Source organism: Rana temporaria, chromosome 9, assembly GCF_905171775.1.
Source record: "Rana temporaria chromosome 9, aRanTem1.1, whole genome shotgun sequence".
In the NCBI taxonomy this organism is placed as follows: Eukaryota; Metazoa; Chordata; class Amphibia; order Anura; family Ranidae; genus Rana; species Rana temporaria.
This window is the reverse complement of record NC_053497.1, coordinates 32,691,279-32,715,830: the sequence shown is the minus strand read 5'-3', so window position 1 is coordinate 32,715,830 and position 24,552 is coordinate 32,691,279. Positions and strand designations below refer to the sequence as shown.

Sequence of the window (24,552 nt, the reverse complement as noted above, 5' to 3'; positions counted from 1 at the left end):
TTTTGTACTATTTATACTTTTTAAAATATTAAGCTTTTAGACACTTTTTTTTAACATTGAAGTCAATGAGAACATGCTTTTTACCGCTTCAAAACACACGTTCTGCCAAAAGTTTCAGCTCCTTCATACTTTCACTTACAGACACCAAACAAACTTTAAAGCGGTCACAAAATATTCAGCTATCCAAACATGACTTTTTAGATTGATATCTTTTACAGTTTTTGTGAAAACGCAATTTACGTTTAGTGATTTTTTTATCGGTTATAATGTAATCCTATGGAGCAGGTTTAGAGTGTGTCATGTGACCTTTAGAGTGGAGATCATCCACAAAAAATATTATCTTTAAAAAAAGGGGGAACAAATTGCTCTCACGCCCACAAGATCTACTTGTCATACACAATTTATATATCAAAACGTAGGTATGCTTGTCTGGTTTCAGGCAATGTGATCAATTCTGCAATACGTATTTTAGTTTTAGTTCCAGGAGCTTCTAAAGGACAAGAGCGACAAAACCACTCTCATTGACCGTCATGTTAAAAATTTTAAAAATGTTCCTGCAAAACACACAAAGACGCTCTTTTCTAAATCGCTGGCATGGCCACAATTTTAAGTTTATCAACATAAATTTCATATCGATGCGTTCACAAGGGCCGTGTCTTTCAAACGGTGAAGTCGCTGTATCGATCGCATGTACGGTTGTGAATTTATTACGTTTTGTTTGAAGGCATAATTCATGTATTGGTCTGTGAATTAAAAAGCGTTTGTAATGCTATTTCTTTCCATAAATAGCTTTCTACCTCAGTGCAATATTCCTCCTCACTGACCTGGGGGGAGGGGAAACCTCTTGAGGGGGGAGGGGCGACCAGGAAGTCAGCATACTCTCTACTTTGCAGATAGAGAAAGGAGCTGTGTGTCCTAAAGATAGTGTAGTGGTTATGGTGAATGGCTTTGGTGCAGGCTCAGCTATTCAGCATTCCCACTCGCATTTTCCTCAGGAAATGCATTTTCTAGTTGGTAAATTTAGTTTGTCCAGTAGGTGGAGAGAAAGCCGAAAAAAAAGTATGAGATCTGGGCAGCAGTGTGCAGGGTTTCTGAGTCCAGTCATGAAGGTGAGGACCCCTGTGCAGAATCCTAGAGGAAATTTTCAGGAAGACTCTTAGGACCCAGCTAGACTTAGCTGGGTGTCCAATTTGCAAATGTGCAAGCAGGGATTAAGTCAGGTCTGGAGAAGCTCTCTGGAAATAGCCAGAAGTAAGTTGGTGGGAAAGAGTCCAGCTGTCCTATGGTGGCCTGAGTCTACATCTCCCTCACTAGGAAGATCCTGGTGGATATTGCCAGGAGACAATCGATGTGCAGGCCCAGACTGGGACAAAGAATAGGCCCGGCTTTTTAGACTGAGCAGCCAACTTTTCCAGGGACCAGTTTGGGGGGGGAGGTTAAGGGGGTCGGTAGACATTCGCAGGGGTGGCTGGTGTGGGTCCTCTACATGTAATGTGCAGGGACACTGTGATATAAAAGGGACTGCACTGTAAAGGGGCACTGTAATGATCACAGTGCCCCTTTTACAGTGCAGTCCCTTTTTATATTACAGTGTCCCAGCACTATTGTGGCCATACTATGCTAGTACTGTCTGTCTTCTATTGTGCCCACACTGCCCAGTGACACTGATCTGCTCTCTCTGGTGGTGCAGTAAAGCGTGGCGCTCTCTTTCTGGTGCGGTACAGTGTGGCTCTCTCTGGTGGTGCGGGTAGAGCGTGGCTCTCTGGTGGTGCGGTACAGCATGGCTCTCTCTGGTGGTGCGGGTACAGCGTGGCTCCCTCTGGTGGTGCGGGTACAGCATGGCTCTCTGGTGGTGCGAGTACAGCGTGGCTCTCTCTGGAGGTGAGGGTACATCGTGGTGCTTTCTGGTGGTGCAGGTACAGCGTGGCTCTCTGGTGGTGCGGGTACAGCGTGGCTCCCTCTGGTGGTGCGGGTACAGCATGGCTCTCTGGTGGTGCGAGTACAGCGTGGCTCTCTCTGGAGGTGAGGGTACATCGTGGTGCTTTCTGGTGGTGCGGGTACAGCGTGGCTCTCTGGTGGTGCGGGTACAGCGTGGCTCTCTCTGGTGGTGCGGGTACAGCTTGGCTCTATCTGGTGGTGCGAGTACATCGTGGCGCTCTCTGGTGGTGCGGTACAGCATGGCTCTCTCTAGTGGAGCGGGTAAATCGTGGCTCCCTCTGGTGGTGCGGGTACAGCGTGGCTCTCTCTGGAGGTGAGGGTACATCACAGTGCTCTCTGGAGGTGAGGGTACATCACAGTGCTCTCTGGAGGTGCAGGTACAGTGTGGCTCTTTGGTGGTGTGGGTACAGCGTGGCTCTCTCTGGTGGTGCGGGTACAGCGTGGAACTCTCTGGTGGTGCGGGTACAGCATGGCTCTCTGTTGGTGCGGGTACAGCGTGGCGCTCTCTGGTGGTGTGGGTACAGCGTGGCTCTATCTGGTGGTGCGGGTACAGCTTGGCTCTATCTGGTGGTGCGGGTACAGCGTGGCACTCTCTGGTGGTGCGGGTACAGCATGGCTCTCTGTTGGTGCGGGTACAGCGTGGCGCTCTCTGGTGGTGCGGGTACAGCGTGGCTCTCTGGTGGTGCGGGTACAGCGTGGCTCTCTCTGGTGGTGCGGGTACAGCTTGGCTCTATCTGGTGGTGCGAGTACATCGTGGCGCTCTCTGGTGGTGCGGTACAGCATGGCTCTCTCTAGTGGAGCGGGTAAATCGTGGCTCCCTCTGGTGGTGCGGGTACAGCGTGGCTCTCTCTGGAGGTGAGGGTACATCACAGTGCTCTCTGGAGGTGAGGGTACATCACAGTGCTCTCTGGAGGTGCAGGTACAGTGTGGCTCTTTGGTGGTGTGGGTACAGCGTGGCTCTCTCTGGTGGTGCGGGTACAGCGTGGAACTCTCTGGTGGTGCGGGTACAGCATGGCTCTCTGTTGGTGCGGGTACAGCGTGGCGCTCTCTGGTGGTGTGGGTACAGCGTGGCTCTATCTGGTGGTGCGGGTACAGCTTGGCTCTATCTGGTGGTGCGGGTACAGCGTGGCACTCTCTGGTGGTGCGGGTACAACATGGCTCTCTGTTGGTGCGGGTACAGCGTGGCGCTCTCTGGTGGTGTGGGTACAGCGTGGCTCTATCTGGTGGTGTGGGTACAGCGTGGCACTCTCTGGTGGTGCGGGTACAGCATGGCTCTCTGTTGGTGCGGGTACAGCGTGGCGCTCTCTGGTGGTGTGGGTACAGCGTGGCTCTATCTGGTGGTGCTGGGGCTATTAGTTGGGGGACTGCATAGCATACTAGCTCATTATGTATTACTTACCTCAGATCGGAGCCCTCGCAGCCGTCCTCAACCCCCCTTCCAGCCACGGACATCTCTCCCGGAGCTTATTTCCGGGTATCGCGGCTTCGGCACTGTGATTGCTCGGAGTCGCGATGACGTCACTCCTGCGCATGGATGTGGGAGCTGCCGGTAGCAGCGCGTCTAACTGAAGCAACGGCACGCCATGCCATTCCTTTAGTGCGCATGTGCTGATCACTTCGGCACATGCCGACACAGGGGGATATCTCCTAAACCGTGCAGGTTTAGAAGATATCCTGGGTAGCTACAGGTAAGCCTTAGGCCCCTTTCACACTGGGGCGGGAGGTGCGTCGGCGGTAAAGCGCGGCTAGCGGGGCGCATTGCCGGCGGAATAGCTGCTGTGTCTAATTGATTTCAATGGGCAGGAGCGGTGGAGGAGCAGTATACACACCGCTCCTTCACCGCTCCAAAGATGCTGCTAGCAGCACTTTTTTTACTGTTCCGTCCGCAATAGCGCCTGCAAAGCGCTCCAGTGTGAAAGGGGTCTTAATATAGGCTTTCCTGTAGCATAAAGTGTGTTGTAAGAGCTTACAACCACTTTAAGGTATTTTCAGTTGATCACAGAATGCAGAACAAGACTGTGGCCCAGATTCTCATACATTCGCGTTGCTCCTGGGCAGCGTAATGTATGAGCTCTACGTTTCACCGCCGCAGGTCTACAGGTTTAAATCCTGATTCTCAGAACACTTACCTGTAAACTTGCGGTGGTGTATCGTTAGATTGCTCGGCGCAAGCCCGCCCAATTCAAATGAGGCGGGCACCATTTAAATTAGGCGCGCTCCCGCGCCGAGCGTACTGCGCATGCTCCCTTCGGGTAAATTACCCGACGTGCATTGCGCTAAATGACGTCACCCCGACGTCATTTGCCTAGATGTATACGTAAATGGCGTCCAGCGCCATTCACGGACGTCTTACGCAAACGATGTAATTTTGATTCAATTCGACGCGGGAACGACGGCCATAGTTAACATTGGTTGCCCCTGCTAATAGCAGGGGCAACCTTACGTGTCGGGTACGCTACGCAAACGACGTTAATTTGCTGCGTCGACCTCGCGTATGTTCGGGAATCGCCGTACTTACCTCATTTGCATAGACGACGGGGAAAAGCGATGATGCGACACCTAGCGGCGGGAAAAAAAATTACTTTTAAGATCTGACAGCGTAACAGCCTTACGCTTGTCAGATCTAATGGGTACCTATGCGCAACTGATTCTAAGAATCAGTCGCATAGATACCCGGGGCCAGATGAGGAGTTACGACGGCGCTAATGGTGTTGCGCCGTCGTAACGCCTTCGAGAATCTGGGCCTGTGTGTATTGCATCATCGATGAAGGATCGCTTGTCTGCGATCGCTTGTACCTAACTCGATTACAAATAGCTATGTGTATATTTAGACTTTTGTCACCAGAACAGGTGTCCCCAATTTAAAAAAAAATTGCTTTAAAGGGAACCTGTACAGATGGGAAATGTGGAGGCTGCCATTGCTGACCTCTTTCTGAAAATGATGGTTGTCTCCGTCTTCAATGATTTCAGACACTGGACTGGAACAAGCATGCAGCCAGTGACGTCAGAACTCCCGATTAAACATACTTGTTCCTGACCAATGACTCAGAGTCTTTAAATCAGATACGATCATCAGTCATCTAGAATTTGTAGAACGAGGTCAGCAATGGCTAACATTTATCTCAGCAGAGATTTCCTAGGAAGACAGTAGTAGATGGATGAGTCTGGAGGGTCACGCACATCGCTTTCGGTCTTCTTTCATATTCTGGCAGCCAGGGCAGATGCGTCTGTTGTCAGCCTCACCCTAAGATTAATGTCAGCAGGTATCACATGCAGTTACATTGTTTAAAAGAGGTTAAAGTCCAATTAAAGCTTCTGTATTGATAGTCCCTATTTATACCCGAGTGTTCCGTCACACGATTCCCGAAGCGCAAGAATACTCCCATTTAGGGCCGCCATCAGGGGGGTACAGGTAGTACACCTGTAAGGGGCTCAGAGGTCCCCAGGGGCCCGGATGGCAACCCCTTTTTTTCTTTTCTTTTTCTTGTAAGGGGCTCGGAGATCCCCAGAGGTCCCCAGGGCCCCGGATGGCATCCCCCTTTTTTTTTTTTTTTTTTTTTTTTTTTTTATATATATATATGTATATATATATATATATATATATATATATATATATATATATATATATATATATATATATATATATATATATATATATATATATATATATATATATATATATATATATATATATAATTTTTTTTTATTATTATTAAAAGGGCCCAAAGGCCCCGGATGGCAACCCCCATTTAAAAAAAAATTATAACTTTTTATATAAAAAAAATATATATATATATATATATATATATATATATATATATATATATATATATATATATATATGTGTTTTTATTAAAAGGCCCAGGGGCCCGGATGGCAATCTCCATTTAAAAGAAAAAAAATTATAACTTATTTTTTATATATATTTTTTTGTTTTTATTAAAGGGCCCAGAGGTCCCCAGGGCCCCGGATGGCAACCTCCCCCCCCTTTTCTATAATTTTTTTATATATATGGACCCCGGATGGCTACCCCCTTTTTATATATATATATATATATATATATATATATATATATATATATATATATTTATTTTTTGTAAGGGGTCCAGAGGTCCCCAGGGCAAGGGCCCCCCCCCCTTCCCCGGTTCTCTGCCTATGCCTGAAGCTGTGTAAGGGGCCCCATAATTCCTGATAGAGGCCCTGCTCCCATTATCTCAATAGGCCGCTCACACCTATTGCTTGACACACGAAGCTCCAAAAAGTACAGAGTTTCTTCAATGGCAGAATTAAATGTTTATTTGGCCTCATATACTTTAATGCCCTGTAGACACGATCGGAATTTCCGATGAAAAACGTTAGACGGAATTTTTTCATAGGATATTCCGACCATGTGTGGGCCCCATAGAACTTTTTTCGTCGGAGTTTAGAAATAGAACATGTTTTTTTTAATTATTCAATGGAAAAAAATCCTTTCAGAAAATCCTATCGTGGAACTCCGACAGAGAAAAAAACATGCATGCTCAGAATAAAGTCGACGCATGCTCGGAAGCATTGAGCTTAATTTTTCTCGGCTCGTCGTAGTGTTCTATGTCACCGCGTTTTGGACGGTCGGAATTTGGTCTGAGTGTGTATGCAAGACAGCTTGAATGGAATTCCGACCGAAAATTCCATCGGAAATTCCGATCGTGTGTAAAGGGTAAGAGGCGTACCAGAAAAATGTGCCTTTATGCGTGCTTTCTAGGCACTACCATTCACCATGCGATTCTGCTGCTGTACATACAAACACGCAAAAAAAAAAAAAAAAATTCTTACATGAAGTGTGCATGGGGATGCAGTGAGTCTGCATACACAGGGCCAGATTCTCGTAGATCGGCGTATTTTTGTGCGGGCGTAACGTATCCTATTTACGTTACGCCTTCGCAAGTTAGACGGGCAAGTGCTGTATTCTCAAAGCACTTGCTCCGTAAGTTTCGGTGGCGTAGCGTAAATAGGCTGGCGTAAGCCCGCCTAATTCAAATTTGGAACAGGGGGGCGTGTTTTATGTAAATAACTTGTGACCCGACGTGATTGACGTTTTTCACGAACGGCGCATGTGCCGTCCGTGGAATATCCCAGTGTGCATTGCTCCAAAGTACGCCGCAAGGACGTATTGGTTTAGACGTGAACGTAAATGACGTCCAGCCCCATTCACGGACGACTTACGCAAACGACGTAAAATATTCAAAATTCAACGCGGGAACGACGTCCATACTTAACATTGGTACGTCGCATGTACGCCTCATATAGCAGGGGTAACTTTACGCCGGGAAAAGCCTAACGTAAACGGCGTATCTGTACTGCATCGCTCGGGCCTACGTTCGTGAATTTGCGTATCTAGCTGATTTTCATATTTCTAGGCGTAAATCAGCGTACACGCCCCTAGTGGCCAGCGTAAATATGCAGTTAAGATCCGACAGCGTAAGAGACTTACGCCGGTCGGATCTAATAGAAATCTATGCGTAACTGATTCTAAGAATCAGGCGCATAGATACGACGGCTCAGACTCAGAGATACAACGGCGTATCTGGAGATACGCCGTCGTATCTCCTTTGAGAATCTGGGCCACAGTAAATACATATATTTGTATTTTTTCTTCTTTTTCCTTACTTTGTACTGCAACAGGTTAAGTCAGACCGCTTTTATATGCTCTTACCCTCAGAAAAATGCAACCATCTAAAGACAGGTATGGTGCAATACGCTAAAATGTGGGTGTATGTATGTGGGTGTTAGTTGTCTAAATGTCTCATAGGGGGTACTTACTGCACTGCTATAAAGGGGTGGTATGAATCATAGGGTGTGCACTAGGGTGTATAGAATCCTGACCCTTGCATTATGTGCATTACATACTCCTGACCGCTACACTCTTTTTTCATTTGGCTTGTTACTTTTACTCCTGACCTCCGAACTCTCTGTATGTTACACACTCCTGACCCCTGCACCCTGCACGTTATACACCCCAATATGGCGGCATTTTAAGGGGCAATCTGGCGGCATTTTAGGGGCAAACTGGCGGGAAATTGATGGGCACAGTGGCGACAATGGCATGGCACAGTGGCTGCGTTTGGCATGGTACAGTGACGACAATTGATGGGCACAGTGGCGACAATGGCATGGCACAGTGCCTGTGTTTGGCATGGCACAGTGGCGATAATTGATGGGCACAGTGGTGATAATGGCATGGCACAGTGGCTGTATTTGGAATGGCACAATTGAAGGCACAGTGGCGACAATGGCATGGCACAGTGGCGACAATTGATGGGCACAGTGGCGACAATTGATGGCACAGTGGCTGCATTTGATGGCATGGCACAGTGGCGACAATTGATGGGCACAGTGGCTGCGTTTGATGGCATGGCACAGTGGCTGTGTTTTATGATGGCATGGCACAGTGGCTACAATTTTATGGCACAGTGGCGACCATTGTATGGCACAGTGGCTGCGTTTGATGGGCACAGTGGCTGCGTTTGATGGGCACAGTGGCTGCGTTTGATGGGCACAGTGGCGGCAATTGAAGGGCACAGTGGCGGCAATTGATGGGCACAGTGAGGCTGCAATTGATGATTTTTTTTCATTTGTTTGCGCCCCCCCAAAAATTGTGAGCACCAGCCGCCATGTTATTCAGGTGGTTCTCCGCCTCTAGAGGGTTGCCTACCTGTTATAACTTGCCGCCTCCAGCAGGTAATCCACATAATCCGGTTATCAGAAGTTCTGTACACCATTCGCTGTTTATTGACAGCAATCATTAGAGATGTTTATTGAGCACTGCAAGTGGAAGAGACACAGAAAATATAAACTGGTAATTACGATTTCTGCTGACTCCTTAGCTTTTAGAGAAAATTAATGTTTTATTTATAACGCCTTTAGATATTCAGCAGAGCCGTGCAAAAAGCAGATAAAACTGCCACTGTTTGAAAGCGCCTAACATCAAGCAAACTGAATGAGCGCCGCGATCCCAGGAGCTTACAGTTTGTCAGGAAAGATCACTCCTTTAAATGTATTTTTAACTACATACCGAAAAATGCCCTCTGTCATGTTGATGGTGTTTTATTTTTAGCCTCTGCCTGAAGGTAGTGTATTCTGTGGGTGTTTAAATGCCCCCTAGCTAAAAAATTCCTAATAACTGTTATAAAAGACAAATGCCTTGTGTGTGCTCCTCTACTGCCCCATAGTGGTCGGTTCTTGTGGTGCAGCAACACAAACTTGCACTGTTTATACAAGAATAAATATTTGCAAGTTCTTGTTTAGGCAAAAGAATGCGACATTGTTTGTTGGGGTTTCCCTGGGGATTTTATTTTAACTGGGCTGTGACGTGATTAGAGATTAAAATTAAAATGAAGAAAAAAAGTGTAAATATACAAAATATATACAAAAAGAAAAAAATAAGATGAATTTAAAGGGCCAGATTCACAAAGAGATACGACGGTGTATCTACAGATACACCATCGTATCTCTGACTTACACTGGTCCTATCTATGCGCCTGATTCATAGAATCAGATACGCATAGATAGGGCTAAGATCTGACAGTGTTACACTGTGTTACACTGTCGGATCTTTTTTTCAATTTAAAAATGGCGCCGGGGGCGTTCCCGCTGATTTACGATAAATAATATGTAAATCAGCGAGATACACAAATTCACGAACGTACGCGGACCCGATGCAGTCTTCTTACATCGTTTCCGTAGCGGTTTTCCGTCGTATACTTACCCCTTCTTTTATCAGGCGCAGCCAATGTTAAGTATAGCCGGCGTTCCCGCGTCAAATTTAAATTTTTTAACGTCGTTTGCGTAAGTCATTCTCGAATACGGACGGACGTCGTTTACGTAAGCGTCGCAACCACTGACGTCCTAGCGACGTCAGTGGGAGCAATGCACGCCGGGAAATTTCGCGGACGGCGCCTGCGCATTTAAATCGGCGCGGGAACGCGCCTGATTTAAATAGTACACTCCCCTTGCCGCGGAATTTGAATTCCGCCGGGGGATTTAGGATCCGCCGTCGCAAGTTTGGAGGTAAGTTGTTTGTGAATTAGCCACTTGGCTCCTAAACTTGCGGGAGCGGATCTTAATTCACGTAGATCGAGCGGATCTATAGATCCGCTGCGCTACGTGAATCTGGCCCAAAGAGTTCCAGCCTTTTAACCATTTCCTTACTGGCCACTTAACCCAAATCCCCCCCCCCCCCCCCTCCTGCCCAGACCAATTTTCAGCTTTCAGCGCTGATGCACTTTGAATGACAATTGCGCGGTCATACAACGATGTACCCAAATTAAATTTTTATATATTTTTTTCCACAAACAGAGCTTTCTTTTGGTGGTATTTGATCACTTCTGCGGTTTTATTTTTTGTTAAAAAAATAAATAAAAAGACTGAATTTAAAATATATATATATTTTTTATGTTGTTATAAAATTTAGCAAACAGGTAATTTTACTCCTTCATTGATGTACGCTGATGAGGCTGCACTGATGGGCACTGATGAGGCTGCACTGATGGGCACCGATGGGCTGCACTGGTGGGCACCGATAAGGCGGCACTGGTGGGCACTGATAGGCGGCACTGGTGGATGGCACTGAAGGGCATTGATAGGTAGCAGTGGTGGGCACTGAGAAGTGGCACTAATAGGTGGCATTGATAGGTGGCACTGATGGGTGGCAGTGATGGGCACTGATGGGATGCAATTATGGGCAATAATGGGCACTGATGGATGGCAATAATGGGCACTGATAGGCAGCACTGCTAGGTGGCACTGATTTGCACCAATGGTGGTGGGCATTGATAGGTGCCACTCGTGGCCATTGATAGGTGCCACTCGTGGGCACTGTGGAAACTGGCAGGTGGCACTGGCAGGGGGTTTAGATTGGCACATGAGGCAGAAGTGCCTCCTTCCTCTTAGGGGCCGATGTCCCTTGCACCTAAACTTTTTTCTCCTGACGGTGTTAGGCGGCTTTGGATCTGGGATGGTCATGGCGCTGGGTTATTTGGCTGGGCGGTGGGGTTGTTTGGTGGGGGGTAAGCTTACTTGCTGGTTGCTGCCTGGCTTACCATTGCCCATCAATTTTGAACACTAAACTCACCTACCTGACACACTGACCATTACACTACCTGACATACGTACACCTACCTGACATACATACACTGACTACCTGACCTGCATACACCTACCTGACATACATACGCTGACTACCTGACCTGCATACACCTACCTGACATACACTGACTACCTGACCTGCATACACCTACCTGACATACACTGACATACATACACTGACTACCTGACCTGCATACACCAACCTGACATACACTGACCTACCTGACATACATACACTGACTACCTGACATACATACACCTACCTGACATACATACACCTACCTGACATACACTAACCTCATCTACCTGACATACATACACCTACCTGACATACATACACCTACCTCACATACATACACCTACCTGACATATAGGGGGGGGGGGGTCCGGGGTGGTCGTGGTGCGTTTTTTTTTTTTGGCAGAGTCCTGTGTGTCCAGAACTGCAGGTAGGGGGCACAATTGCTTAGCCCAGAGGAGATAGAGAGTCTGGCTGCAGGGAGCTACGCATGGTAAAACAAGAGCAAAGCCTGAACCATGGAGAGGACTGAGAACTCCAGGGAGAGAGGAGAAAGCCTCTAATCTAGCTAATGCTGGCAATGGAGTCCTATGTGCATTGCACAACATTTCGTCTGGCCTGTAGGGGACCACCAGAGACGAGCATGTGCGTGTGGGTTACCTTTTAAATACCTTGCTATCGGCCCCGATCGCTCCTCCGCTGGCCTGATCTCTCCCGAGTCCCAATCGCTCTGAGAGCTGCCCGCCCCAGCTCCGGATCATCTCAGTGATGTTGCTCAGCGGTATTGTAATTCCCGCCTTCTGGAGCTTGCAGCGCCTATGATGGACGTCACACGTCCCACGGTCCCTGCATTGGACCAGTGGGACGTCCATCATAGGCGTTGCGCAGGCTCCAGAGGCGGGACCTGCTATCGCACTCGCCAGGACTCGGCCACACTCGGCACGGCAGCACTCGGTCAAACTCGGCAGGACTCGGCCACAATCGGAGCGGTGGCACTCGGCTCAGAAAAGTCCCGGTGCTCGGGGGTAACAATAGAGAGCTAAATGCCCGTGACTAAGGGCTTTACGGGGACCCATTCGGGGCTCCAGCCCCCTAAGCCCGGGCCTAACGATATATTTATCTCTATAGATGGAGATATATATATATATATATATATATATATATATATATATATATATATATATATAATGGGGCAGATCCACAAAAGAATTACGCCGGCGTATCTATTGATACGCCGCGTAATTTAAAATTTCCCGCGTCGTATCTTTGTTTTGTATCTACAAAACAAGATACGACTGCATCTCGGATCGATCCGACAGGCGTACGTCTTAGTACGCCGTCGGATCGTAGATGCATTTTTCCACCAGCCGCTAGGTGGCGTTTCCGTCGAATTCTGCGTCGAGTATGCTAATTAGCTTGTTACGGCGATCCACGAACGTACGTCCGGCCGGCGCATTTTTTTATGCCGTTTGCGTTCGGCTTTTTCCGGCGTATAGTTACCCCTGCTATTATGAGGCGTACTCAATGTTAAGTATGGCCGTCGTTCCCGCGTCGAATTTTGAATTTTTGACGTCGTTTGCGTAAGTCGTTTGCGAATAGGGATTTGCGTAGAATGACGTCACCGTCGTAAGCATTGGCTTGTTCCGGTTAAATTTCGAGCATGCGCACTGGGATACCCCCACAGACGGCGCATGCGCCGTTAAAAAAAAACGTTGTTTACGTCGGGTCACGACGTATTTACATAAAACACGCCCCCATCACATCCATTTGAATTCCGCGCCCTTACGCCGCCAAAGATACACTACGCCGCCGTAACTTACGGCGCGAATTCTTTGAGGATTCGGAAAAAAAAATAAGTTACGGCGGCGTAGTGTATCTTAGGCGGAATAATGCGCCGCTGTACGTGGATCTGCCCCTATGCGTGTATATTGTTGTTTTGGTGATTTTTTTTTTTTTATGGCCTTCACATCTTGGTCTCACGGTGTGTTTTTGAAGGTTCCCAGGACTTTTACATAAACCGTAGCGCAGGCAGTAAATAAAGCGTATCCCGCTGTACACAGATGACACAATACAGATCCTGCCCTATAAATCCACGCACAAAGGGCCTGTACATCAGTGCGCAGAGCGGAGGCACGGAGCTCATAAAAACCTCACCATATAAATAGACTCATCCAGGACAGCCGCATCCTGCAGCGTTCAGAGAAGAAAAGGGACATCGAATTCTTTATTTTGAAACTTAAGAGAAAATCCCCCTGAAGCTGCGCTGGCCGGGGGAGCGTTTTTTTCTGATGCTCATTCCCATCAGTCAGCGCTGACTGCTCTTCAGGTATTGGGTGACTGCACACCATCAATACACACATCCACCGAGGCATGGTCTCATCCCCGCCCGCCTATGTACAAATGTATGCCAAGCCGCTGCGGGGAAAACGCCGGCAAAAGAGCAGCTGTTACCTTTAGCGAATAATGAGGTTTCGTGTCCTCGGGAGAATGGGAAAGCACTCTGGTTGCTATGGGCAACTGTTCCATAAATTAGACCCAAACTGCTCCGGAGAGAGAAAACGCAGAATGCCCGGTGCTAATGCCAAGAATAGACTGTTTATTAAAAATACAGGAGGCTAGAAAATGAGAACTTAGGGCCAGATTCACAAAAGAGATACAACGGCGTATCTCCTGATACGCCGTCGCATCTCTGTTTTAGGGGCTTCCTAACTATGCGACTGATTCATAGAATCAGTTACGCATAGATAGCCCTAAGATCCGACAGGTGTAATTGTTTTACACTGTCGGATCTTAGGATGCAGTACCGCGGCCGCCGCTGGGGGGAGTTTGCGTCGTAAACCAGCGTCGGGTATGCAAATTAATACTTACTGCGATCCACGACGGTTTTTCGCATTCGCTACGTCGCTGCTAGTCTAGTTTCCCGTCGCAAAGTTAGTCGTCGTTTTAGCGGCCCTAACTTTACACAGCCCATGTTAAAGTATGGCCGTCGTTCCTGCGTCGAAATTCTAAAAAAAAAATTCTTGCGTAAGACGTCCGGGAATACGGAAGTACGCTACGCACGTCGCCGTTCGAAAAAATGACGTCACTTCGCGCAAAGCACAACGGGAATTTCGAAACGAAGCATGCGCAGTAGGTCCGGCGCGGGAGCGCGCCTAATTTAAATGGCACACGCCCCTTTGAATTACGCGGGCTTACGCCGGAGGCCGCCGGCGTAGGTTTTCAATGCAAGTGCTTTGTGAATCAGGCACTTGCGATGAAAACTTGTGGCGGTGTAACGTATCTACGATACGTTACGCCGCCGCACTTCTACGTGAATCTGGCCCTTACTTCTTTCATGTTCAAGAGAGCAAAAAACCTGATCTTTGTATTTACCGTATTTATCGGGGTATTGCGCGCTCCGGCGTATAGCGCGCACCCCTAAAGTGGACCCGCATTCCTGTAAAAAAAAACATTTTAGTACTTACAGTTTTGGTGTCTTGCGCGGCGTCCATCGGCGGCCTCGTCGGGTCCGGTGTCAGTCTGCGGCTTCGGTGGTGTACTCCTCGTCGGGTCCGGCGTCAGTCTGCAGCTTCGGTGGTGTCCTCCTCGTCGGGTCCGGCGTCCTTCTGCGGTGTCCTCCACGCTCGATCCCCGCGCTGAGTTTGAACCACTGCGCCGGCATATACCGAGCGCAGTACACTCGGGTATAGTCGGGCAGGCTCGGCTCCTCCCGCGGTCACGTCCTGTACGTCCAGGACGTGACCGCGAGAGGAGCTGAGCCTGCCCGACTATACACGAGTGTACTGCGCAAGGTATATGCCGGCGCAGTGGTTCAAACTCGGCGCGGGTATCGGCGTATATCGCGCACCCACGATTTTGCCCTGAAAAAAGTGCGTGGTATACGCCGATAAATACGGTAGTTCTTTCTTTTATGAGGAATTAAAGAACCCAACATTTTATATTCCTGGTATGTGTCTGCTGTACCATGCACTTGTATGAAAAAGTCTCCTGTTCTCATCATATGGCTTTCTTTGTATGAAATCCCTGGTGATCCTGCCAGTCCCCCTGATTTCCTATTAAAAACTGACCACACTAAGCAGGAGAGCAGTCCTTTAGCCTGCTCTCCTCCAATGATCAGACCTGTGCTGACAAGCCTGACCACCCATACCCCCCCCCCCCCAGCCATTCACTGGGAAAATAAGTGTACTGCTGTTTCTCCACCCCCCCCCCCCCCCCCAAACTGAGCTTGTTTATAAAAAATGTGATTACAGTGGAACCTTGATTTACGAGTAACGCGGTTAACAAGCGTTTTGAATAACGAGAAACTTTTTTTTTTTAATCCTGACTCGGTTTGCGAGTGCTGTCTCGCAAAACGACAATAGTTGAAGATAATGGGGTGTGCAGTACTGCATTTGGCCAGAGGTGCGGGGGCGCCGGTGACACTCAGAACGGTTCAGAGCCATTCGGAAATACTTGGAATCATTTGGAAATGCATGAAAATACTCCGTTCCCAAGTGTTTCCAAACCTTTCCGAGGGTTTCCGAGATCAGCCGAGCTGTCCCCAAGTATTTCCAAGGCTCTCCGATGCCCCCCCACCTATGGCCACATGCGGTATTGCATGCCATAGAAGTCAATGCGGAATGAATTATCTTCATTTACATTGACTTTTATGGGGAAACTCGATATGCAAGTGCTTTGGATTACAAGCATTCTCCTGGATCTTATAAAAAAGGGAAAAAAGGTGTTCATAATGTTTTTTTTTTATATCTATACACAAATACTTTGCCTTTATTTCTATTTTAAACTTAATGGGTTGTTGTAGGCCCTACAACAACCCATACACTGCAAGAAAATCCCAAACAGACCTGCCCTGTTCTCCTATGTGAATGAGTATGGGGTACATTGTACCCCTAGCCATTCACCTAAAAAAAAAAAAAAACATACTACACAGGTTTTTAAAGTAATTTAATAAGCAGCTCCAGCGTCTCTTCCGACTTCTTCTCCCCTCTCCGGCTCTTCTCCGCTCTCTCCGGTTCTTCTCCCTCTGTCCAGTGTCTTCTGAAGGGTCTCCTCTGTTGTCTTCTCGCTCCTTTGCCCGCTCTGCTGTCTTCTTCCGATGTTGACTCGACACTCTCCCTTTCTCTAATGCCGGGCACGCAGTGTGCCACTTCTTATATTGGCATCACCCAGAGGCCCCGCACCTTATGACATCACCGTCCACCGTGCCCTGTGCAGTGACATCATAAGGGGTGGGCCTCTGGGTGATGTAACCTCATGCCAATATAAGTAGTGGCACACCGCTCACCCGGGATTAGTGAGGAGCCATGATTAAGCACTGATTGCAGTGTGAAACGCGTAGGCTGCCATCTCCATTTTTTTGCTGTACTTTGTAGTGCATTTGCCATCTGTTTTAAAATAAAGTCAACCTAAGGTTTTTTTTGGAAGTGCGGCTGTCCATTCTTCTAGCCTCTACTTTTTGCCTTGTGCATTGCCGGCACTCCTGGTCTCCGGAGAAGCTATTGATTGTCCAGCATACCCACCTGGAGCGGTAACTCCTTTTTCCTGTGAGGGGGGGGGGGGGTGTCGAGTCAACATCGGAAGAAGAACAGGGAGAAGACAGCAGGGAGGACTGAGCAAAAGAACGAGCAAAAGAGTGAGCAAAAGACCAGAAGACAGCGTAGGAGACCCGGCAGGAGACACTGGACAAAGGGAGAAGAACCGGAGAGAGCGGAGAAGAGCCGGACAGGGGAAGAGATGCTGAAGCTGCTTAATAAATTACTTTAAAAACCTGTGTAGTGTGTTTTATTTTTTACACTTTTTTTAGGTGAATGGGTAGGGGTACAATGTACCCCATACTTATTCACATAGGGTAGGGGCCGGGATCTGGGGACCCACACAACCAACGCCCAGGGTTGTCGGGAAGAGGCCCTTGTCCTCATCGACATGGGGACAAGGTGCTTTGGGGTGGGGGGCGCAGGGCCCCCCTGCCCCAAAGCACCCACCTCCCCCATGTTGAGGGCATTCTACCTGGTAAAGTTTCAGGAGGGGGAGGTTCCCGCTTGTCCTCACCCCCTTTCCTGACCTGCCAGGCTGTGTGCTTGGATAAGGGTCTGGTATGGATTTTGTGGGGCCCCCCGCGCTGTTTTTTCGGCGTTGGGGGTTCCCCCTTAAAATCCATACCAGACTGAAGGACCTTGTATGCCCCTGGAGGGGGAACCCATGCCGTTTTTTTATTTTTATTTGGCGTGGAGTTCTTCCTAAAGATTCATACCAGACACAGTGCCTGGTATTGTCGGGAATCAAAGTCGGATCCCTGTTCATTGAAGTCCGACGCATGTCGGACTTCAAGTCGCAGGGCATAGCCGGCCTCAGGGGGGCCCAATTCTAAAAACACGCCACTTTTCACATATTTATTTGTAAAAAAAAAATTTAAATCATTTATCATTTTCCTTCCACTTCACAATTATGTTCCACTTATGCCGCATACACACGGTCGTTTTTCGGCATGAAAAAAAACCGACGTTTTTCGGCATGTCCAAAAACAACGTTTTTCTAACTTCATCATTAAAAACGATGTTGCCCACACACCATCGTTTTTGAAAAATGACGAACAAAGCGCGGTGACGTACAACACGTACGACGGCACTCGAAAGGGGAAGTTCTATTCGCCTTTGGGCTGCTTTTAGCTGATTCCTTGTTAGTAAAAGACGATTCGCGCTTTTTTGTCTGTTACAGCGTGACGAATGTGCTTACTCCATTATGAATGGTAGTTTTACCAGAACGAGCGCTCCCGTCTCATAACTCGCTTCTGGGCATGTGCGGGTTTAAAACGTCGTTTTAGCCCACACACGATAAATTTTTACAACCCGAAAAAAAAACGACATTTTTTTCAGAAGCCGAAAAACGATGTGAAGCCCGCACACGATGATTTTAAATGACGTTTTTAAAAACGTAGTTTTTTTTCATGCCGAAAAACGACCATGTGTACGCGAGTTTTGGTCTATCACAGAAAATTCCAATAAAATATATTTACGTTTTTGGTTGTAACATGACAAAATGTGGAAAATGTAAAGGGGTATGAATACTTTTTCAAGGCGCTAGAGGACAAATTACCAGACACGACAAATAACATTTTAGTTAGGTAGGGTGAAGTTCCTCTTTAAGGTCTCAGCATGCGTCTGCTCATGTTGTCTCCGTACTGTCTGATGTAATGGGAGCCGGTATCACAATGTACACAACTGGCTGCTTTAAAAGGATAATAATACAAAGTGCAGCGTTATGTTCAAAGGTCAAAGCCATATGACAGTCCGTCGGATTTCATACATTTCCTCATTTGCTACAGTAAACAGAAATCGGATTGCTATGGATTACCACTGCCTGAGCTGTACTATGGCTGGGGAACTACAGGTAAAGACAACAGAAATTCCCTTTACTCCAGTTGGTCTCTTGGTTGTTGGCTTGGTACGGCTCCATGATGTCATTTGTCATCGTTTTACAAATTAGCCATACACTTAAAGCGGTATTAAACTCCAAGACCAACAATTTTTATATACTACAGCTTTTTACTCATTAGATGTGGTGACTGCATTCGTTTTCTTTTTTTCTTTTTAAGGCTTTTTCCCCTCTGTTTTCACCTGGTGATCTTGATCCATCCATCCGTAAATGGATGGATGAAAAAACAGATATAAGGTCCGCATGTGTGAAGGGGGCCTAAATGTTTTTTTTTTCTTTGTCTGAATTTCTCACTTCCTGTTCCTCCTCAGTAAGCTTGCCCCCATCATCCGAGCCGTTCTGGCCGGGGATTAGTCAGCGTGCTCACCCCCTCCCTTCGGACCAGTGGCGTAACTAGAGACTTCAGGGCCCCGGTGCAAGATATCGTGAAGGCCCCCCCCCCCCCCCCCCCCGAAAAGCCTGATTTTGATACTTAAAGCGGGGGTTCGCCCTGTTAAAAAAAAAAAAAGTTTTTTTTTATTAGACCATTAAATTCGGCATCGTAGCGCGAGCTACGGTATGCCGGTCTTACATTTTTTATGCCCGTACTCACTGTGGTATCGCTGATTGAAGAATCCGGGGAATGGGCGTTCCTATGGTGAGAGAAGGTGATTGACGGCCGGCCCTGGCACGTCACGCTTCTCCGGAAATAGCCGAAATAGGCTTGGCTATTCACGGCGCCTGCGCATAGCCTGTGCGCAGGCGTCGTGAATAGCCGAGACCTACTCCGGCTGTCTTCGGGGAGCGTGACGTGCCAGAGCCGGCCGTCAATCATCCTCCCTCTCCATAGGCACGCCCATTCCCCGCGGGAGTCGGATTCTTCAATCAGCGATACCACAGTGAGTACGGGGATTAAAAATTTAAGACCGGCATACCGTAGCTCGCGCTACGATGCCGAATTTAATGGTCTAATGATGGAAAGGAGGGTGAACTACCGCTTTAATTTTTCTACACTGTACAACAACGTAAAGGGGGGGGGGGTGTCTGCAGCGGCAGTGATGGTGCTATACTCTCCCACCACCACCTGTGCCTTTTACTGATCCCATCCCTCCACCACTGATCTCATCCCTATCGCCCCCCATCACCTCTGTTGTAGAAGAGTAATAGGGGGATAGGGATGAGATCAGTGGAAGTGCTGGTGTTGAGGGGGGGTGATAGCGGTTGTATTTGAGGGGGGGTGGCTGCGGTGGTGCCATCCTCTCCCACCACCACCTGTGCCTCTTACTGATCCCATCCCCTCACCACTGATCTCATCCCTATCCCCCTATCACCTCTGTTGTAGAAGGAATGAGGGGGATAGGGATGAGATCAGTGGTAGGGGATAGGATCAGTAAGAGGCACAGGTGGTGGTGGGAGAGGATGGCACAACCACTGCCATCAGCCTCAAGTACCACTACGGCCACCCCCCCTCAAGTACCACCGCTACCACCCCTCTTTAAGTACCACTGCTGCCACCCCCCCCCCCCTCAAGTATTACCGCTACCACCCCCATCAAGTACCAGCGGTGGACTTGTAGTACTTGTGGGAGGTGGCAGTGCTGGTGCCATCCTCTCCCACCACCACCTGTGCCTCTTACTGACCCCATCCCCCACCACTGATCTCATCCCTATCCCCCCCCCATCACATCTGTTGTAGAAGTAATGGGGGGATAGGGATGAGATCAGTGGTGGGGGGATGGGATCAGTAAGAGGCACAGCCAGGTGGTGGAGGAGGATGGTATCAATTGCCGAGCTGAGTGATCTCTGACTGTCACTTTTGATTGACTTACCGTCAGACAGTCTATCCCCCACTTTCTGTTCTGTGGCCTGGCTTGGTCACTCACCGTCACTGTGCGGCTGTGCTGTGCCTTCTCCCGCCAGGATACCTTGCCTCATGCCTGGGACACCGGGTAGGTACACGCGCGCACGCTGCTGCAGAGTCCGCCCCGCCTCCCTACATCTGTCTGTGTCTCTGGATAGGCGGAGGCGGAGGCGGGGGCGGGGACGGTCGGACGGTCCACAATCTCATACAGTGTGAGACGCTGCCTCAGCCTCTGCATTGTTTTTCAGGCTCAGCGGCAAAAGCACGCCCCGCGGCTGAACGAACAGCACGCAGTGCGCACCGCATCAGACAACCAACACTATTGTGTGACAGTCACGTGGGCCCCCCGGACTTACAGGGCCCGGTCGCTGCTGCGACCGTTGCGACTATGAAAATTCCGCCACTGCTTCGGACTATATCCCTGTGGCGAGACGCTGTGAACACAGCGTCTCCCCACAGGAATGTAGTCCCAAGGGAGGGGGCGAGCACGCTGACTCACCCAGCCAGAACGGCTCGGATGATGGGGGCAAGCTTACTGAGGAGGAACAGGAAGTGAGAAATTCAGACAAAGAACAAAAAAACATTTAGGCCCCTTTCACACATGCGGACCTTATATCTGTTTTTTCATCCATCCATTTACGGATGAAAAAGGGACATACCTGTAACCCTATCGGATAGCAGGTGTCAACGGATGGATCTCATCGGTATCCGCTATGCTGCGATTCTGCAGACGGAGAAAAATTCTATTTTTCCATCCGTCTGCGGATCGGATTGGGTCAACACGGGCAGACGGTCCGTGTTTATCCGATCCCCGCATAGGGGAGAGCGGAGATCTGACAGGGCAGTCCCTGTACAGTGTGCTGAGGAAGCGGATGCATAAGGAACGGATCAAACGGATTAAAATCTGTGTGGTGGAGGTGCACAAGTCTGTCTTGGTGTTTTTTCAGACCACCCAGACTCACTCTCTGGTGGTTTATGAACTAATTCAATTTATATGGTGCTTCATATACACACCTACCCTTCATTTATGGACTTGTTTTTTCTCGTTTTTTTTTTATATATTCACTTTTTATGATTTTCATATACCGTATTTATTGGCATATACCGCGCGCCGGCGTATAGCACGCACCCCAAGCTGAGAAGGGAAGTTTAGGGAAAAAACTTACATTTTGGATGTCTTGCCCTGCGTCCATCGGCGGCCTTGTCCGGCGTCCGTCTGCGGCCTTGCGCGGGGTCCGTCGAGCCTTGTGGGTGTCCGTCTTCGGCGGGGTCCGTCGAGCCTTGTGGGTGTCCGTCTGCGGCGGGGTCCGTCGAGCCTTGTGGGTGTCCGTCTGCGGCGGGGTCCGTCGAGCCTTGTAGGTGTCCGTCTGCGGCGGGGTCCGTCGAGCCTTGTGGGTGTCCGTCTGCGCCGGGGTCTGTCGAGCCTTTTAGGTGTCCGTCTGCGGCGGGGTCCGTCGAGCCTTGTGGGTGTCCGTCTGCGGCGGGGTCCGTCGAGCCTTGTGGGTGTCCGTCTGCGGCGGGGTCCGTCGAGCCTTGTGGGTGTCCGTCTGCGGCGGGGTCCGTCGAGCCTTGTAGGTGTCCGTCTGCGGGGTTGCAGCGCCGTGTGTTTGAATTTGGCGCACTTTGCAGAGCCAGATTTCCTGCGCACTCGGCTTCTTTTGGCTTCTCTCGCGTGGCTGCAGGCGGAGCCGAGCGTGGCCGAGCCTAGCCGAGTGCACAGTACACTAGGCTCGGAGACAGTGGGGATCGGCGGGGATCGGCGTATATCGCGCACCCACGATTTTCCCCTGATTTTAAGGGGAAAAAAGTGTGCGGTATATGTCATAGCACAGCTCTATTACTTTTTACTTTCTGTATCTCACTTTCTAGCTGCTGCTTATTTTTGTTAATTAATTTATGTTAGCGCTGTATTTTTGACAACTAGGATTATCCAGTGTCTTCAATATCAGGAGCTATTACATGACAATTTATATACAGTAAAGATTTCAGTCCACTAGACAGGGAAATGGAAATTAGGGGGACCCTTGGTGACAGCTGTCAAAGTAGGGAAAGTGAATGGAAAAGAGTCAAAGAGTTATATTTGCAAAGATGCTGCATTTGGTTGGAATTAATAAAATAGCCAAAATGTTCAAAAATTGCATTTAAACTTTAAGACATGTTTTAATGGCATACACATTTTTATTGTGAAAAAGTATTCATACCCCTTGACATTTTCCACCTTGTGCCATGTTACAACCAAAAGCTTAAATATTTTATTGGGATTTTATGTGATAGATCAACACAAAGTGGCACATAAGGGCTCTTTCACACGTCCGTTCCGTTCGTCCGTTTTTTGGACGTCCGTTAACGGACCGCAATGCTTCCCTATGGGCTAGCGTCCGTTAGCGGATGAGCATCCGCTAACGTCCGTTAGCATCCGTCTGCGTTCAGTTCAGTTTTTTTGGACGGAAGAAAACCCTATTTTTCTTCCGTCTAAAAAACGGAACGGACGAAAAACGGACGTTAACGGATGATCCGTTTATCATCCGTTCCGCCAAAAACGGATGGAAAAACGGATGGAAAAACGGATGAAAAACTGATGAAAAACTGACGAAAAACTGACAAAAAACTGATGGAAAAACGGATCAACTGATGAAAAAAAAACTGATCTGAAAAACTGAACGGACGTGTGTGGCTGGGTTCACACTACGATTTTCCCGTCCGTCAGCCGCATACGATTTCAGTATTGAAAACGTACGGGCCCGGACGGGAAAACGTATAGATAGACAATGCATTGCAAATCGTATGCACTCAGATGCATCCGGGTGCGTACGATTTGCTGGCAAAACGTTTTTTAAACGTACGCAAAACCGTGTTCAACCACGGTTTTGCGGCCGTTTTTGAAACAGTATGGCAAACGCATACGTTTTTTTTAACATTAATGTCAATGGAAAACGCACATATGTGCGGTTCCATACGTTTACGTCCGTTTCAGCCGCATACGGTTTTTCATATAAATCGTATGCGGCTGACGGACGGCAAAATCGTAGTGTGAACCCAGCCTGAAAGAGCCCTTATTGTGAAGTGGAAGAAAAATGATAAATGGTTTTCAACATTTTTTACACACTTATGTGAAAAGTGTGGGGTGCATTTGTATAGCGCCCCCCTGAGTCAATACTTTGTAGAACCCCCTTTCTCTGCAATTACAGCTGCAAGTATTTTTGGGGGTGTCTCTACCAGCTTTGCACATCTAGAGACGGACATTTTTGCCCATTCTTCTTTGCAAAACAGCTCAAGCTCTGTCAGATTGAATGGAGTTTGTCTGTGAACAGCAATTTTCAAGTCTTACCACAGATTCTCAATTGGATTTAGGTCTGGGCTTTGACTGGGCCATTCTAATGCCGCGTACACACCATCACTTTCTGCGATGGAAAAAAACGTCATTTTCAAAAACGTCAATTTAATTGACCGTGTGTGGGCAAAAACGTCGTTTTATGTCTTGTAAAAAACGACAGAAAAAAATTGAAGCATGCTTCAATTTTATGTGTCGTTTTTCAAAAGTGCACTTTTTACTTCACAGAAATTGACCGTGTGTAGCAAAAAACGTCGTTTTCTAAGACGTTTTTTCATCCACGCATGCCCAGAAACAAGCTTCAATGGAAAAACGTGGTGGAACGTAACCTCACTTTGCAAGATCATTGTGAGAAAACGATGGTGTGTAGGCAACTTCGTCTTTGAAAATTGAAGTTTCAAAAACGTCGTTTTTTACTTCACAGAAAGTGTCGTTTTTTTTTCATCACATAAAGTGATGGTGTGTACGGGGCATAACACATGAATATGCTTTGATCTAAACTATTCCATTGTAGCTCTGGCTGTATGTTTAGAGTCGTTGTCCTGCTGGAAGGTGAACCTCCACCCCAGTCTCAAGTCTTTTTTACATTTTTACAGGTTTTCTTCTAAGATTGCCCTGTATTTGGCTCCATCCATCTTCCCATCAACTCTGACCAGCTTCCCTGTCCCTGCTGAAGAAAAGCAAAAAAAAATCTATGATGGTAAGACCAGAAGACAACTTAAGGTCAGAATAGGAGAGCACCCCAGGGACATAAAGAAAGAAAAGGAAAGAGATCCTGAGAAGGGCCATGAAAGCCCAGTGGCAAAACATTTCGCACAACAGCACCAGGGCAAACCAGATGGCCTTGAGGTTAAAGGTATCTACTCTCTTAAAC

The 24,552-nt window shown here is 48.1% G+C and overlaps 1 protein-coding gene across 1 annotated transcript in view; it reads left to right on the top strand.

Moving 5' to 3' along the window:
• Positions 1-24,331: 24,331 nt before the first annotated feature.
• Positions 24,332-24,552, top strand: part of LOC120913272 (regulator of G-protein signaling 3-like) — a 235,001-nt gene continuing 234,780 nt past the window's right edge. The window contains exon 1 of the mRNA XM_040323108.1: positions 24,332-24,534. Within this exon, the coding sequence (XP_040179042.1) occupies positions 24,466-24,534 (69 nt within the window). The 5' untranslated portion in view covers positions 24,332-24,465. The remainder of the gene's footprint in view (positions 24,535-24,552) is intronic.